At 48.4% G+C, this 18703-nt stretch overlaps 1 protein-coding gene across 1 annotated transcript in view; it reads right to left on the bottom strand.

Moving 5' to 3' along the window:
• The window catches only part of LOC127431520 (contactin-associated protein-like 2), a 588401-nt gene that overhangs the window by 353827 nt on the left and 215871 nt on the right, over positions 1 to 18703 (bottom strand). The window contains exon 3 of the mRNA XM_051681959.1: positions 3727 to 3920. Coding sequence (XP_051537919.1) covers positions 3727 to 3920 — 194 coding nt within the window. The remainder of the gene's footprint in view (positions 1 to 3726; positions 3921 to 18703) is intronic.

Below are 18703 nucleotides of genomic sequence, written 5' to 3'. Positions count from 1 at the left end.
GTGGGAGGCACCTTATACTACCCGGTCCTGGTCTTTCAGCTCCTCCGCTCTCACTACCCTCGATGGTGGAGTGGCCAGGGGGTATTCGGTGATCCCCCAGGTGGAAAAGGTGCTCATGGTGCACTTGTGTCCGCAGATGGCTGACCCAGACTGTCCAACTCGGCTATGCAATTCAGTTTGCCAGGCACCCGCAAAGGTTCAGCAGTGTCCGCTTCACCTCGGTGAAGGGCGAGAATGCCGCTACCTTGCATGCGGAGATCGCTACCCTTCTGCGCAAGGGCGCAATAGAGCCTGTCCCTCCAGCCGAGATGAAGAAAGGGTTCTACAGCCCTTACTTCATTGAACTGAAGAAAGGCGGTGGGTTACGACCAATCCTGGACCTGCGAGTACTGAACCGGGCTTTGCTCAGACTCCCGTTCAAGATGCTGACGCAAAAACGCATTCTAGCGTGTGTCCGGCATCAAGATTGGTTCGCGACAGTAGACCTGAAGGACGCATACTTTCAGGTCTCGGTCTTACCTTGACACAGACCCTTCCTGCGGTTTGACTTCGAAGGCCAAGTGTACCATTGCAAGGTCCTCCCCTTCGGCCTGTCCCTGTCCCCTCGCATCTTCATGAAGGTCGCAGAGGCTGCCCTTGCCCTGCTAAGGGAAGTGGGTGTCCGCATCCTCAACTATCTCGATGACTGGCTAATCCTACCTCACTCTCGAGAGTTGCTGTGCGCACACAGGGACCTCGTGCTCCGGCACCTCAGCCGACTGGGGCTTTGGGTCAACTGGGAAAAGAGCAAGCTCTCCCCAGTTCAGAGCATCTCTTTTCTCAGTTTGGAGTTGGACTCAGTCTCAATGACAGCGCGCCTCACGAACGAGTGCGCACAGACGGTGCTGAACTGTCTGACGGTGTTCAGACGGAGAACAGCGGTTCCTCTGAAACTTTTTCAGAGGCTCCTTGGGCATATGGCATCCTCAGCGGCAGCCACACCGCTCGGATTGATGCATATGAGACCGCTTCAGCACTGGCTTCAGACTCGAGTCCCGAGATGGGCATGGCACCATGGGACACATCACGTGGCCATCACGCTGATCTGTCGCCGCCTCTTCAGCCTTTGGACCGACTTTGCATTTCTACGGGCAGGGGTTCCCCTAGAGAAGGTCTTCAGGCACGTGGTGGTTACAACAGATGCCTCCAAGACAGGCTGGATCGCCGTATGCAATGGGCACACAGCCGCCAGCTGTGTTGGCACATCAACTGCCTAGAGTTGTTGGCAGTACTGCTCGCCCTGTGGAGGTTTTGGCCATTGATCCAGGGCAAGCACGTGTTGGTCCGGATGGACAACACAGCATCAGTAGCATACATCAACCACCAAGGCGATCTACGCTCCCATTGCATGTCACAACTCGCCTGCCATTTCTTCCTCTGGAGTCGGCAGCACCTCAAGTCGCAACGAGCCACTCACATCCCGGGCGACCTCAACACCGCAGTGGATGCACTGTCACATCAGGTTACCCTCTGGGGAGAGTGGAGACTCCATCCTCAGGTGGTCCTGCTGATTTGGAATCGATTGGGTCGAGCACATTTGGACCTGTTTGCTTCTCGGGAATCCTCCCACTGCCCGCTTCAGTACGCCCTGACAGAGGCACCCCTCGGTATAGATGCGCTGGCACACAGCTGGCCCCCCCTGGACTATGCAAATACGCATTTCCCCCAGTGAGCCTACTTGCACAGACCCTGTGCAAGGTCAGGGAGGACGAGGAGCAGATCATCCTAGTACCACCTTACTGGCCCACCCAGACATGGTTCTCGGATCTCATGCTCCTCGTGACAGCCCCCCCCACCCCCTGCTGAATTCCCTTGAGGAAGGACCTTCTTTCTCAGGGACAGGGCACCATCTGGCACCCACGACCAGACCTCTGGAATCTCCACGTCTGGCCCCTGGACGGGATGTGGAAGACCTAAGTGGCCTACCACCCGCAGTGGTAAACATGATCACTCAGGCTGGGGCTCCCTCTACAAGGCGCCTGTATGCCTTGAAGTTCGCTAAGTGGTGTTCTTCCCAAAGTGAAGTCCCCCAGAGATGTGCAGTCGGATCAGTGCTTTCCTTCCTGCAGGAGAGGCTGGAGGGGTGGCTGTCCCCCTCCACCCTGAAGGTGTATGTAGCTGCTATTTCGGCTCATCACGATGCAGTAGATGGTAAGTATTTGGGGAAGCACGACTTGATCATCAGGTTCCTGAGAGGCGCTAGGAGGTTGAATCCCTCCAGACCGTGCCTCGTCCACTCATGGGACCTCTCCGGCGTCCTTTGGGGTCTACAGGGCTCCCTTTGAGCCCTTGGAGTCAGCTGAGCTTAAGGCACTCTCTTTGAAGACTGCCCTCTTGACTGCGCTCACTTCCATTAAAAGGGTAGGGGACCTGCAGGCGTTCTCTGTCAGTGAATCATGCCTGGAGTTCAGTCCGGGTTACTCTCATGTGATCCTGAGACCCCGACTGGGCTATGTGCCCAAGGTTCCCATGACTCCTTTTAGGGATCAGGTGGTGAACCTGCAAGCACTGCCCCAGGAGGAGGAAGACTCAGCCTTGGCTTTTCGCATCTATCTGGATCGCACCGCAGAGCCTTAGAAGTTCCGAGCAGCTCTTTGTTTGCTTAGGTGGTCAGCGGAAAGGAAGCACTGTCTCCAAACAGAGGATCGCCCACTGGGTCATCGACGCCATCACGATGGCATATCGGGCTCAGGACATGCCAACCCCTGTGGGGTTACGAGCCCACTCCACCAGGAGTGTGGCGGCCTCCTGGGCCCTGGGCAGTGGCGCCTCTTTGGCAGACTGGGCAACACCCAACACCTTTGCGAGGTTCAACAATCTCCGGGTTGAGCCGGTCTCGTCCCGTGTATTGGCAGGCACGAGCAGGTAAGTTCCGGGACAACTGGCCGGGTGTACCGCTTGTGCATAGCACCTTTCCCTTGAGGTGAAGACATGCGCTCTTGACTCCCAGTCATGTTCACAGACTGTAATCCCTGGATGAATTTCCTCCTTAGCCATCTGGCAGCTGAGTTTGTGGAGAAACTTACATTTTCGCCAATTCTCATTGGCCTTTTTTCAAAAAAACAGAGGCGTTCAGGGCTCCCAAGTGTGACCCCTAGTGTCACTACATCGACACAACGTCTCGTTCCCTCCATCAGGGAATGGAGGTTATGAAAGTAACCAGGACGATCTCCAGTTGTCCTTAGTCAGCTCAGTATGTGGAAGAGGTGTGCAATCCTGCTACAACAACCACCATGACTTACAGTATTACTGAGTCTAGATTCATTAGCACAAACAAAGTGTCGAATCTAGGTTTAATTTAGTAAATTATGACATATTTAAATTTATCAATAAAAACAAATGATTTAAAGCAATAGTTCACCTAAAAATAAAAATGTGGTCATTATTTATTCATCAACATTTTGTTTGAAACCTGTGTGCTGTTCTTTTCATGTGGAACACAAAAGTAGAACTTTTCAAGAATTTTTCCGTAGCTGTCTGTCTATCTCCAGGAAAAAACACCATAAAGGTGAGTAATAATGACAGAATATTATTTTTATTTTATTTTTTTTATTTTTTTTTATTTATTTTTTTTTGGTGAAATATTCCTTTAAGAACAGTTAAAATGTTTATTTCCCGCACATACATTATAGCCAAAGACAGACTTCTATAAATCTTTAGATAAGCATTGGAATCACTGGTACTCACCCAGATGTTTCCATCTTGATGGTATGGTTTCCAGTTCCTGCCCGTGTCACTGTAGAGGAGCCGGTAGCATGTTGTCCAATCAGAACTGCTATATCGACCCTGTGTTGCGATGGCTGTGACCTGTTTCCTGCTTCCCAGGTCGACCTGCAGCCACTGGTAATGATCACTGTCAAGCGGAGACCATCCCCCAGCACCTATAGAAAGTACATAATACTTGATTTCTTGTTGTATTGATCTAACATCTGTTTGGTCTTGTTTTGCACTGGGACTAGAGAAAAACCGAACAGGAACAAATCTTGTAGGTTTTTTTTTTTTTTTTTGTAAATGATATATGTTCTCTTTTAAGAGATTTTAAAGACCCAATGAAATACAAATTTGAGTTGTGTGGCTTTTAATCTATTAGTGGCTTTTTAGTCCATGTCCCTCCCCCAATAGCACCTGCAACCGACTACCAGTAGAAAATCATGGTTCATAGGAAATATGTCAACACAGATAAAAACATTGAGCTAATCATGTGATTTCATTGGGTCTTTAAGGGAACAAATCGAGGGGGGCATAAACAACAGGATAACTACAAAAGCCTTGTAACTTAAAAAAGATGATTAATGTTTATGGTGTTAATTTCACTGTGTTTGGTTTATTTTAATTTGATCTGACTTTGTATAGGACATCTAGGCTCAACATAGGTGTCTGTATTGTTCAGTTCTCTCTTCTCTTAGAAGTCTTAAGAACAGATTGTCTTACTGATGCTCTATTTGTCTCCAGCTTGAGGCTTTTGGACATTTGTTAAAGGGATATTCAAAGGAACATTAAATGCCAACTATTAACATAAATCCTACCATTAATATTCAAGAAACAATAAGATATTTAATCCGCAGATCGCCTGAAGACTCTAATGACAGCCATGATTATAAAGGAACAAAAATATAGTGGTTTGAATTGAAAATGCTTGAAAATAATATAAAAAGAACTAACAACAAGAAAAATAAATTTTGTCCTCGACTATGATGTTTAATGTCCATTGACTTAAACATAAGCTTAAAAAAGCCTTTAAAGTTTGAAGGTTATATAGGCTGTAATTACACTGCAAGTCTTAACATATAGATCCAATCTTTTGACCATATACGATTTTTGTCCTGCCTGGTTACATCACTTAAGTCATAACCGACATGTGTTTACATTACTTACCTGCCAAAGAGCACTAGGCTGTTAGTCAGCACTATTTAGCATTGTTAGAACAAAATTTATAAACAACAACAAACATGTCGTTATTTTACTTGCAATTATTCTTGGAAATATCAATAATCATTACAAGAATACAATTAATTCTTCAAAGACAACTCCCTCCACGATTCACATGTAAGTATTCCCATGAGTGCATTAATTAACCTCACCTGAGTGATTTCATAACAGAGTCCATCTGTCACATAACTTTGACAAAATGTATACGCATAACACGGATTAAGGGATAGTTCACCCAAAAATGAGCAGTCATGATTTACTCACCCTCATACCATCCCAGATGTGTATGACTTTTCTTTATTCTGCAGAACACAAATGAAGATTTTTAGAAGAATATCTCAGCTCTGTAGGTCCATACAATGCAAGTGAATGGTGACCAGACCCTTGAAGCTCCAAAAAAAGGTAATCCATAAGCAGGGGTGGACTAGGACTAAAAAGTGTCCCTGGACTTTCTGGCCCAGAGCGGCCCACCAATCCCAGCCCGCAACACACCACACCATAACCCACCGACTCATTGATTTCATTTTCTGGCTCAATTTCAAATTTCTGTGTTGAAAAAAAAAAAAAAAAACATTTCTATTGACTGTTGGTCTTGACAACAGGCACCACCAGTGCAAAATTTTCTCATTTAAAACATATAAAACCACTGTAAATGTGATGAGTGGATTTTTTAGCGAAAGCACTAAAAATAAGCACTTTATAGCTCAGACAAATAACATGTCCGAAAATTTTTATTTTTTTTTTCTCCAACATAGGGCTAGGTTAACAATAGGTTAAAATGTACATGAAAGTACAAGGGAAAGTGTGTATTTTAGGTGCTGTGACAAGTCAGCATTTCTTCAAAGTTCAGCTTTTTTCTAGAAGTGCAAATAAACTATTGTCTTAGTTAATATGAGGTTGTGGAAATACGTATATGACAATAATATATTATATATGTATATATAGCTATACAAGATCATAAAATGTTGTTTAAAATAGTTAGATGAAGAAAGTGTCACACAGCAGGACACTGATGACAGTGCTTAAAATTTCATGTTAATTACCCACATAACGTCATGGTTACTGGTGTAACCTCCGTTCCCTGATGGAGGGAACGAGACGTTGGTGTCGATGTAGTGACACTAGGGGTCACTCTTGGGAGCCCGAGACACCTCTGGTCTTTGATAAAAGGTCAATGAAAATTGGCGAGTGGTATTTGCATGCCACTCCCCCGAACATACGGGTATAAAAGGAGCTGGTATGCAACCACTCATTCAGGTTTTACGCTGAGGAGCCGATATAAGGTCCGGCCATTTCAGCGGGTAGTTCAGCGTTGTGGCAGGAGGGACCAACGTCTCGTTCCCTCCATCAGGGAACGGAGGTTACACCAGTAACCATGACGTTCCCTATCTGTCACTCACTCGACGTTGGTGTCGATGTAGTGACACTAGGGGTCCCTATACAAAACGCCACAAGGCTGAACTGTGTTACGTGAACTGGCGGTGTGTGGTGGGCAGACTTGCTGTGTGCCTCATAGCCAGCACACCAGGTCGACACGTAACCTCCCCCAACACAGTTATGAGTGTCGAACGGCCCCTTTTGGGGACAAGTCGACTACCCAAAGATAGAGACGGGCTTAACCCAGTCGTGGCCTCTTTTCCCTCTTTTTCCACTCCCTAAAAAAGAAGGGGGATTATCCGACTGGGCCGCCAGGTCTAGTCGGGGGGTGTCCCTCCCAAGGGGAGGACACCGCGGAGACCACACCTCGCCCCAAGAGAGGGGGGGATATTTAAGTGGAAGAATACATCACATGGTCTTTCCAACCATGTGGAGAGCCTTCAAGGTAGATCCTACCCAATGGGGGAGGAGTTACTACAACATGGAGACTGAGGGGCTCTGCCCAAGGAAGACGCAGTTTGCCAGTAGGGAAACGAACTAGCGGAAGATATAGATCGCATGGGGTTAGCCTTACAGGGAACCGCCACATGCGGAGCACCTACCCCAGAACCGGGCTCTTAGTTAGCACGTGTACTGGGCCGGCAGCGAGTCTCTCCGAAAACTCGACTGCCACAGGGCTCGGAGGAAGTCAACCAGGGAACAACTTTTGTGAACACTACTGGGAATTAACAGCGCATGTCTTCAGCTCAAAAGGAGGTGGAAGGCGCTATGTGCAAGCGATACACCCAGCCGGGTATCCCGGGCTTATCCGCTTGTGTTGCGTGCCACTACCTGGGACCAAACCGGTTCCACCCGGAGGTTGTAGAACCTTGCAAAGGTGTTGGGTGTTGCCCAGCCCGCTGCTCTGCAATGTCTGTTAGAGAGGCACCTCTGGCCAGGGCCCAAGAAGCCGCTACACCACGGGTAGAATGGGCTCGTAGCCCTACCGGGGGCGGCATGTTTTGGGCGGGACATGCCATAGTTATGGCGTCAATGAGCCAGTGGGCGATCCTCTGCTTGAAGACAGCGCTTCCTTTCCGCTGTGCACCAAAGCAGACAAAGAGCTGCTCAGAGATTCTAAAGCTCTGCGTGCGATCCAAATAGATGCGTAAAGCGCGCACCGGACACAGCAACGACAGGGCTAGGTCTGCCTCCTCCTGGGGCAGCACTTGCAGGTTCACCACCTGGTCTCTAAAAGGAGTGGTGGGAACCTTGGGCACATAGCCCGGTCGGGGGTCTCAGGATCACATGAGAATAGCCCGGACCGAACTCCAGGCACGTTTCGCTGACAGAGAACGCTTGCAGGTCACCTACCCTCTTGATGGAAGTGAGCGCAGTCAGGAGGGCAGTCTTCAAGGAGAGTGCCTTAAGCCCGGCTGACTGCAAAACTCAAAGGGGGCTCTCTGTAGACCCTGAAAAACTACAGAGGTCCGATGAGGGAACAAGGCGTGGCCTGGAGGGATTCAGCCTCCTGGCGCCTCTTAGGAACCTGATGATCAGATCATGCTTCCCTAAGGACTTACCGTCGACTGCGTCATGGTGTGCTGCTATGGCAGCAACGTACACCTTCAAGGTGGAAGGGGACAGCCTCCCTTCCAACCTCTCTTGCAGGAAGGAAAGCACTGATCTGACTGCGCACCTCTGGGGGTCTTCCTGATGGGAAGAACACCACTTAGCGAACAGACACCACTTAAAGGCATACAGGCGCCTCGTAGAGGGAGCCCTAGCCTGAGTGAACGTGTCTACCACCGCAGGTGGGAGACAGCTTAGGTCTTCCGCGTCCCGCCCAGGGGCCAGACATGGAGATTCCAGAGGTCTGGGCGCGGGTGCCGGATGGTGCCCCTTCCCTGAGAAAGAAGGGCCTTTCTCAGGGGAATTTGCCCAGGGGGAGCTGTCACGAGGAGCGTGAGGTCCGAGCACCACGTCTGGGTGGGCCAGTAGGGTGCTTACCAGGACGACCTTCTCCTCGTCCTCCCTGACCTTGCACAGGGTCTGTGCAAGCAGGCTCACTGGGGAAAACGCATATTTGCGAATGCCAGGGGACCAGCTGTGTGCCAGCGCGTCTATGCCGAGGAAGGCCTCGGTGAGGGCGTACCAGAGCGGGCAGTGGGAGGATTCTTGGGAGGCGAACAGGTGCACCTGTGCCTGACTGAATCGACTCCAAATCAGCTGGACCACCTGAAGGTGGAGTCTCCACTCTCCCTTGAGGGTAACCTGTTGTTACGGCGCATCCGCCGAAGTGTTGAGGTTGCCCGGGATGTGAGTGGCTTGCAGCGACTTGGTGCTGCTAACTCCGTTGGAGGAGACGGCGGGGAGTTATGACATACAGCGGGAGCACAGACCGCCTTGGCGGTTGACATATGCTACCGCTGCGTGCTGTCTGTCCGAACTAGCACGTGCTTGCCCTGGATCAACAGCTGGAACCTCCGCAGGGCGAGCAGAATTGCCAGTAACTCGAGGCAGTTGATGTGCCAACGCAGCCGCGGACCCGTCTAGAGGCCGGCGGCTGCGTGCCCGTTGCCAACAGCGCCCCAGCCCATTTTGGAGGCGTCTGTCGTGACCACGACGCGCCTGGAGACCAGTTCTAGCGGAACACCTGCTCGTGGAAACGAGAGGTCGTCCAAGGGCTGAAAAGACGGTGACAGACAGACGTAATGGCCATGCGGTGTGTCCCGTGGCGCCATGCCCGTCTCGGGACTCGAGTCTGGAGCCAGTGCTGAAGCGGCCTCATATGCATCAACCCGAGCGGGGTGGCCACCGCCGAGGATGCCATATGCCCCAGGAGCCTCTGAAAATGTTTCAGTGGAACCGCTGTTTTCTGTTTGAACGCCTTCAAACAGGCCAGCACCGACTGGGCGCTCGTTCGTAAGGTGCGCCGTCAAGGAGACTGAGTCCAACTCCAAACCGAGAAAAGAGATGCTCTGAACCGGGAGGAGCTTGCTCTTTTCCCAGCTGACCCGAAGCCCTAGTCGGCTGAGGTGTGAGAGCACCAGGTCCCTGTGTGCGCATAACCCGTCTCGAGAGTGAGCTAGGATTAGCCAGTCGTCGAGATAGTTGGGAATGCGAATGCCCACCTCCCTTAACGGGGCAAGGGCAGCCTCTGCGATCTTCGTAAAGATGCGAGGAGACAGGGACAGGCCGAAAGGGAGGACTTGTACCGATACGCCTGACCCTCGAACGCAAACCGCAGGAAGGGTCTGTGTCGAGGAAGGATCGAGACGTGAAAGTACGCATCCTTCGTGTCTACCGCCGCGAACCAATCTTGATGCTGGACGCTCGCTAGAATGCGTCTTTGCGTCAGCATCTTGAACGGGAGTCTGTGTAAGGCCCGGTTCAGTACTCGCAGGTCCAAGATTGGCCGCAACCCACCGCCTTTTTTCGGTACAGTGAAGTAGGGGCTGTAAAACCCCTTCTTCATCTCGGCTGGAGGGACAGGTTCTATCGCGTCCTTCCTTAGGAGGGTAGCGATCTCCGCGCAAGGTAGCAGCGTTTCCATCTTTCACCAAGGTGAAGTGGACACCGCTGGACCTGGGCGGATGCCCAGCGAAGTGAATCGTGCAGCCGAGTCGGACGGTCCGGACCAGCCCTCACGACGGACTGGAAAGCACAAGCCATGCATCCGAGTTCCGCGCAAGGGGGACCAAAGGGACAACGTCATCGGATGTACCGGCGGGTGGGGCCTCGCGGCGGGGCGGAGCTTGAGGTGCCACACCACATCGTGGCCGTGCTGAGTCCGAGGACATCGAAGCACTTACCTGGCTCCTTGTGACCACCCCCGGGACAGCCTGGGACGGGGGAGGAAGAGGCCTATCCTCATGACCCGTGGAGACTGTCACATCGGGGGCGGATTTGTGCCACAGCTGGGCGCTCAGGGCGGGAGACCGCCGCTGGAGCGCCAACCTGCCAAATGGAGTGGTGGACGGTGGTCGTGATGCCAGCCGTACACACCGAATATGTGACCCAGGGAACAAGGAAACCACTCTTGCGGAGCTGTTGAGTACTGCAGCCACTTGGGCATGCAGCGCAATTAAATGCAAAAGGTAACAAAAAGAAGATCTGCTTACCAGCTCCAGAGCAGCGGGTTTCATTGTCCCTGGGTCGCCCGTCTCAGGGGCGCTTCGAAGACCTCCGTGGGTTCTTCGGTGCCGGCTGTGAGACGGGTGGCGTCGGCTTCCTGCGGTGGGCTCCACGCCGGGGCCGGGCCGGAGGGGCGGGGACGCCCTCGGAGATGAGTAGATGGGGGGATCTTGAGCCACGGCGGGGCAGGACAAGCCGGCTAGCATCCATCTACTGCTCTACCTTAGAGAACTGCTGGGCAAAGTCCTCGACAGTGTCGCCGAATAGGCCCGCCTGGAAAATGGGGGCAGCAAGGAATCGTGTCCTGTCGGCCTCACCCATCTCGACCAGGTTGAGCCAAAGGTGGCGCTCCTGGACCACTAGTGTGGCCATCGTCCGCCCGGGAGACCGCGCCGTGACCTCCGTCGCTCGGAGAGCGAGGTCGGTCGCTGAGCGCAGTTCCTGCATCAATCCCGGGGCGGAACTACCCTCGTGCAGTTCCTTTAGCGCCTTGGCGGACTTGCAGGAGAGCCATGGCGTGCAGGGCGGAGGCAGCTTGTCCAGCAGCGCCGTAGGCTTTGACCGTCAGAGACGACGTAAACCTACAGGCCTTGGACGGGGGCTTTGGGCACCCACGCCAGGTGGCGGCGGTCTGCGGGCATAGGTGCACCGCGAGCGCCTTTATCCACCGGGGGATTGCCGAATAACCCTTGGCCGCCCCACCATCGAGGGTAGTGAGAGCGGGGAAGCTGAAAAGATCGGGACCGGGCAGTAAAAGGTGCCTCCCGCGACCTTGTCAGCCGGCGGACTCACCCGGAGGCCCGATCGGGGCAGACGAGCGTGCTGGGGAATGGGAGGTCCGCGGGGGGATACCCGGCGGAGGCGGTCCCATTGGGGTCCCCAAATCGCCCCCAGTGCTAGCCGCGCTGGCCTCAAACCCGTGGGTAAAAGGACCGAGGCGGGAGCCTCTGGGGTGGCTCGCTTCCTTACGAAGGCGAGCCGCGACCGCAACGTTGCCATGGACACATTCTCGCAATGAGAATGTGACCATCCACGAACGCTGTCTCCGCGTGAGCAGTGCCCAGACACGAAAGACAGTGATCGTGACCGTTAGAAGGCGAGAGATAACGAGCACAACCAGGAATAACACACAATCGGAAAAGCATCTTTAAAAAGACGCGTCTTTAAAAAGACGTTCCGTGTGTGCCCTCTTTTAGAGAAATATATACTCTTTTAGAGGGGAAAAATGCTCTTTCAGAAAATATACTCTCTAGTTTTTCTGCCGAAGCGCCCAGGGGCATTCTCTGCAGTGCACCAGTGCAGAAGAGGAAGAAGCCGCTGAAATGCGCCGTCAGATCCAGCAGGTGAATGAACAGTAGTATTCAGCTCAATGAGCATGACCGTTCGGCTCCGAAGAGAAAATCTGAATGAGTGGTTGCATACCAGCTCCTTTTATACCCGTATGTTCGGGGGAGTGGCATGCAAATACCACTCGCCAATTTTCATTGGCCTTTTATCAAAGACCAGAGGTGTCTCGGGCTCCCAAGAGTGACCCCTAGTGTCACTACATCGACACCAACGTCGAGTGAGTGACATATAGGGAACTATGTGTAAATGTTTATAAAAAATGAAAACAAAGTTGGCCAGAATATGTACATATATAAATATAAACAAATATAAATATTTGTAAAAAAAATTAAAACAAATAAATAAATAAAAAGTACAAAAGTACAAAAACATACCTCTTAAAGTATAGATCTATAGATATTTTGCAGATTAATTGCATATATTTTCACTCTTTGTGAGTTTGTTGCATCTTTATACACTATATTGCCAAAAGTATTCACTCACCCATCCAAATAATTGAATTCAGGTGTTCCAATCACTTCCATGGCCACAGGTGTATAAAATGAAGCACCTAGGCATGCAGACTGCTTCTACAAACATTTGTGAAAGAATGGGCCGCTCTCAAGAGCTCAGTGAATTCCAGCGTGGTACTTTGATAGGATGCCACCTGTGCAACAAGTCCAGTCGTGAAATTTCCTCGCTACTAAATATTCCATAGTCAACTGTCAGTGGTATTATAACAAAGTGGAAGCGATTGGGAATGACAGCAACTCAGCCACGAAGTGGTAGGCCACGTAAAATGACAGAGCGGGGTCAGCGGATGCTGAGGCGCATGGTGCGCAGAGGTCGCCAACTTTCTGCAGAGTCAATCGCTACAGACCTCCAAAGTTCATGTGGCCTTCAGATTAGCTCAAGAACAGTGCGTAGAGAGCTTCATGGAATGGGTTTCCATGGCCGAGCAGCTGCATCCAAGCCATACATCACCAAGTGCAATGCAAAGCGTCGGATGCAGTGGTGTAAAGCACGCCGCCACTGGACTCTAGAGCAGTGGAGACGCGTTCTCTGGAGTGACGAATCACGCTTCTCTATCTGGCAATCTGATGGATGAGTCTGGGTTTGGCAGTTGCCAGGAGAACGGTACTTGTCTGACTGCATTGTGCCAACTGTGAAGTTTGGTGGAGGGGGGATTATGGTGTGGGGTTGTTTTTCAGGAGCTGGGCTTGGCCCCTTAGTTCCAGTGAAAGGAACTCTGAATGCTTCAGCATACCAAGAGATTTTGGACAATTCCATGCTCCCAACTTTGTGGGAACAGTTTGGGGATGGCCCCTTCCTGTTCCAACATGACTGCGCACCAGTGCACAAAGCAAGGTCCATAAAGACATGGATGAGCGAGTTTTGTGTGGAAGAACTTGACTGGCCTGCACAGAGTTCTGACCTCAACCTGATAGAGCACCTTTGGGATGAATTAGAGCGAAGACTGCGAGCCAGGCCTTCTCATCCAACATCAGTGTCTGACCTCACAAATGCGCTTCTGGAAGAATGGTCAAAAATTCCCATAAACACACTCCTAAACCTTGTGGAAAGCCTTCCCAGAAGAGTTGAAGCTGTTATAGCTGCAAAGGGTGGGCCGACGTCATATTAAACCCTGTGGATTAAGAATGGGATGTCACTTAAGTTCATATGCGTCTAAAGGCAGATGAGCGAATACTTTTGGCAATATAGTGTATCTGCAGTGTTTTAATTCCTTCCCCAGATTATTTTTGAGAAAAAGTGAAAAGCCCTATGCTTTGACAAGCGCTGTTTTTACTATCCTTTAAACAAAGTAATACTCAAAGACTCAAATAGTCACAAAGTAATATTTCTCATGACTTATTTTCTGGATTTTTATCAGGCGTGAGCATTATTCAGCAAGCAGCACTTGAGCTCCCAGTAATGCTTTATGGTATGAAAAAAAATTATGCAAATGACTATGTACTGCTCATAGCTTTACTGTTTGCTGATTTTATTTATGCTGCTGTTATTGTATTTGTTGTAACTTGCAGTTATTTGTCATTTTGTGATTATTCAGAGCTCATCATATACTTAATGTTGTTTTTGGTTGTCACCATTATTGTGATTTGTATGTCAAATAATGTGGTCCACGCAAGGTATCATAGTTAATGCACACATAGGGATATGCGTTCCAATGTGTAAGTAATTTCAAAATAAAAGACATTACATTATTCAAAATAAAAATAGACGAAAACATTTTATTGCTTTTGTCTTACAACGTTTATTGAATATTCACTCTGTAATGGGGTCTGTGTGGGCATATTGGAGCCCAGGTCGTGCCGGTACTTGCGCAGCAGCAGGTCGGCCCAAATTATCCAGCGGCCCACCGGGAAAACGCTGATGCTCCCAATGGCCAGTCCGCCCCTGTCTGTAAGACTCCCATGGTTTAATCAATGCCTTCTGAAGTGACCAAGTTGGTTTTGGGTGAGAACAGAACAAAATGTAACTCCTTTTTCATTGTACATCTTGCCATTGCAGTCTCTAGGCATGATCACGATTTCAAGCTTGATTACATTTCCTAATGCTTGATGCATGCGCAGAGCACTAGATGGCACTAAAGGAAGTGTAATCGAGCTTGAAATCATGATCGCTAAGGAGACTGCTGTCAAGATGAACAGTGAAAAAGGAGTTACATTTTAGTCTGTTCTCACCTAAAACCAACTGGACCGATTCAGAAGACATTGATTAAACCACTGGAGTCTGATGGATTATGTTTATGCTGACTTTATATGCTTTTTAGAGCTTCAAAGTCCTGATCATCATTCAGTTGCATTGTATGGACCAACAGAGCTGAGATATTCTTCTTAAAATCTTTGTTTGTGTTCTGCAGAAGAAAGTAAGTCATACACATCTTAGATGGCATGAGGGTAAGTAAATGATGAGAGAATTTTCATTTTTGGGAGAACTAACACTTTAAGGTAGTTATTCTGGTTAAGCTTTTATTCCAAGAGTGTACATCTATTCAGACTGTTCCTGTAAATGTTACAGATCAACTAAACACACTGAAACCAGCCAAAGACAATGCAGAATCTGAGGGTCAGCAGATTAGGTTGTCCAGGGATCAGTATAAGAAGGAAGTTTAAGTGTGTGTGAGGGAGTCCGGGGACATCCATTCCACTCCAGTGCCACCTGCAACCTGCCACCCAGGCAGATGTACAGAGGAGATAAAGACACCAGAGGAAGGTCACTGGAAAGACACCAGCAGGCAAGACAGAAAAATGAAACAAGTTGTAGAAAACACCATGGCACAGGGAGTTTTTGCGTTTGTTCCAGACCACAAAAACAATCCCTGATCACTCTGACAAAACAAGAGGCGAAAAGAACGGGTTGAAGAGATTGAAGTAAATTGCATTATGTTGGTCTAAAGCCTACTTGATGTGCAGCCAGATATACAACTTCAGAAAGTACTTTGTGATAATAATGCACCTTAGTAATGATAAATTATATGGTATATTTTGTGTACATCTGCTAACAAATTTGTCACTACAAAGAGATAGACCCAAAATAGGTTTTTATGGCACTTATTAGGGCTGAACGATTTGGACAAAAAATCTAATTGCAATTATTTTGAAAAAAAAAAAAAAAAAAAATGATATGATATGATAAACATAAAACAAAAAAAACAAACATGTGTGATTCCTTTGAACCAAAATTAAACCATGTTTTGCCCATGCTTTACTGCCACCGGAAATACTGTTCTAGAAAGGGTGTTCACAATTAAGTCCTCTAAAAAAAAAAAAAAAGAAAAAAAAAAGTGAAACTTTTCATTATTATTTTTTGAAACCCAGTCAACTTGAGTTTTATATTATTGCTATAATAATAATAAGTTAAGAAATTGTTATTATGTTGAAATATATTATTGTATAATAATAATTAGCATTATTACTATAATAATTTATTATTATTATTATGTAATAGTAATTTATTTCTTTAATAATTTCTTAACTTAATATGCAGGCCCGGTAAACCCTCAAGCCTTTATTTCGGTGGAAGCTTTTATTTTGAAAACTGAAGAGATGGAAGTTTATGTTGTTTGAAGTTGAGTTGACAACAGCCTTTTAATGCAGTGAAATGCTCTAATTTGTCAAAATGCTGTCAACAAAAACCAGCTCTCATGGGGTTATTTTAAATGTTTATAGTAAACTGTAGTGGCCAAACATAGAGGTATGTGAAATTACGCAAATGTGCAATTAAAGTAGAGCTGCACATAAGGCTGCATTATCTGCCTTACAGAAACCTGGGTGTCTGCTGAGATTCCAGATTCAGCCATCGAACCCGCAGGGTTCTCCGTGCACTGAGCGGACAGAGCAAAAGACCTCTCAGGCAAAAGCAGAGGTGGTGGTGTATGTTTTATGACCAACAAATCCTGGTGTGATCAGAGGAACGTACATTCTATCAAGTCTTTCTGCTCTCCTGATCTGGAATTTCTTATGCTTCTGTGTCGACCATTCTGGCTACCGAGGGAATTCACAGTCATTATCACTGCTGTGTACATCCCGCCACAAGCCGACACAGACCAGGCACTCAAGGAACTGTATGGGAGTATAAGCAAGCAGGAAACCGCGCACCATGAGGCCGCGTTCATTGTGACCAGGGACTTTAATAAAGCCAATTTCAAATCAATCGCACCAAAATACCACCAACACATCAGTTTCAACACACGAGGAGACCAGGTTTTGGACCATTGCTACTCTCCCTTCCGGGATGGCTACAAATCCCTCCCCCACCCACCATTTGGCAAATCGGACCACTCTTCCATTCTACTTCTGCCCGCTTACAGGCAGAAACTGAAACAGGAAGCACCCACCCTCAGAATGATCCAGTGCTGGTCGGACCAATCAGATTCTACGCTACAAGACTGTTTTGATCACGTGGACTGGGAGATGTTCCGGTCCGCCTCTGATGACAATATCGAGGTTTACACTGATAGCGTAACATGTTTTATCAGAAAGTGCGTATAGGATGTTGTTCCGACCAAAACAATACAGATTTACCCCAACAAGAAGCCATGGATAAATAGCGATGTTCGCGCGGCACTTGATGCGCGGACCTCCGCTTTTAATTCCGGGAACGCAGAGGAGCATAAACAAGCCAGTTATGCACTCCGCAAAACTATCAGAGCAGCCAAACGCCAGTACAGGGACAAGATTGAAGGACAGTTTAACACCACCAACTCTAGAAGCATGTGGCAGGGAATTAATATCATCACGGACTTTAAAGGGAATAAAAACTCCGTTGCCTCTCTCCTGGATGAGCTAAATACTTTTTATGCTCGTTTCGAGGGAAATAACACCGCCCTCGCGGAGAGAGCTCTCGCGGCCAAAGCTACAGAGGTTAGTTCACTCACCGTCTCTATAGCGGATGTAACCCGATCCTTCCGACGGGTGAATATCCGTAAAGCCGCGGGTCCAGACGGCATTCCAGGCCGCATCATTAGAGCGTGCGTGAACCAACTGGCTGGTGTTTTTACGGACATTTTCAACCTTTCCCTCTTCTTGTCTATGGTCCCCACATGCTTCAAAATGTCCACCATTGTGCAGCAACATCTCCTCATCACTGACCCTCAACACTGGAGGCCCGCAGGGCTGTGTTCTCAGCCCACTCCTGTATTCCCTGGACACACATGACTGTGTGGCATCACATAGCTCGAATGCCATCATTAAGTTTGCTGATGATATGATGGTGGTATGTCTGATCACTGACAATGATGAAACAGTCTACAGAGAGGAGGTGCACACTCTGACATGCTGGTGTCAGGAGCACAACCTCTCCCTCAACGTCAGCAAGACAAAGGAGCTTGTGGTGGACTTCAGGAGAAAAGACAGAGAACACAGTCCCATCACCATCAATGGAGCACCGGGGGAGAGAGTCAGCAGCTTCAAGTTCCTCGGTGTCCACATCACTGAGGAATTCACATGGTCCGTCCAAACTGAGGCCGTTGTGAAGAAAGCTCATAAGCGCCTCTTCTTCCTGAGAAGGCTGAGGAAGTTTAGAATGAACTGCCACATCCTCACACGGTTCTACACCAGCACTGTAGAGAGCATCCTGACTGGCTGCGTCACAACCTGGTATGGCAACAGCACCGCCCTCAACCGCAAAGCTCTGCAAAGGGTGGTGCGAACTGCCAGACACATCATCGGAGGTGAGCTTCCCTCTCTCCAGGACATATATACCAGGTGGTGTGTGAAAAAAGCTCGGAGGATCATCAGAGACTCCAGCCACTCGAGCCATGTGCTGCTCTCACTGCTACCATCAGGCAGGCGGTATCGCAGCATCAGGACCCACACCAGCCAAATTCATGACAGCTTCTTCCCCCAAGCAATCAGACGTTTGAACTCTTGATCTCTCACGATCAATATACATCAGCACTGCACTTTATTAATCTTATTATCTCACACTGGACTGTCATAAATTATATTGTCTCTTAACAACACACTGGCAGACTGAATGTCAATACAGTACAATACAACCTACTGTATATTTTATATATATTATATATACTATTTTTATTGTATAATGTGTATTCTATATTGTGTATTGTAAACTGTACATTGTATATTATTATTTGTATATTGTGTTGTGTGTAATTATGTGTATATTAGATATGTAAATTGTGTTGTGTAAATCTGATGTTTATTGTAAATTGGTATATGTCTCATCACTGTCATGACTGCTATGTTGCTTGGAACTGCATCCAAGACTTTCACCCACTATTGCACTTGTGTATATGGTTGTGTGACAATAAAAGTAATTTGATTTGATTTGAAAGTAAAGCTGGGGCGCTTTAAATAATGCACTCAGTGCATGTTAGCAAACCTAACTGAACTCACAGTACATCTGTCACACAGAGCATCAGATAGATATA

This window comes from Myxocyprinus asiaticus, chromosome 41 (assembly GCF_019703515.2).
Source record: "Myxocyprinus asiaticus isolate MX2 ecotype Aquarium Trade chromosome 41, UBuf_Myxa_2, whole genome shotgun sequence".
In the NCBI taxonomy this organism is placed as follows: Eukaryota; Metazoa; Chordata; class Actinopteri; order Cypriniformes; family Catostomidae; genus Myxocyprinus; species Myxocyprinus asiaticus.
This window is presented reverse-complemented; position numbering and strand designations above follow the sequence as displayed.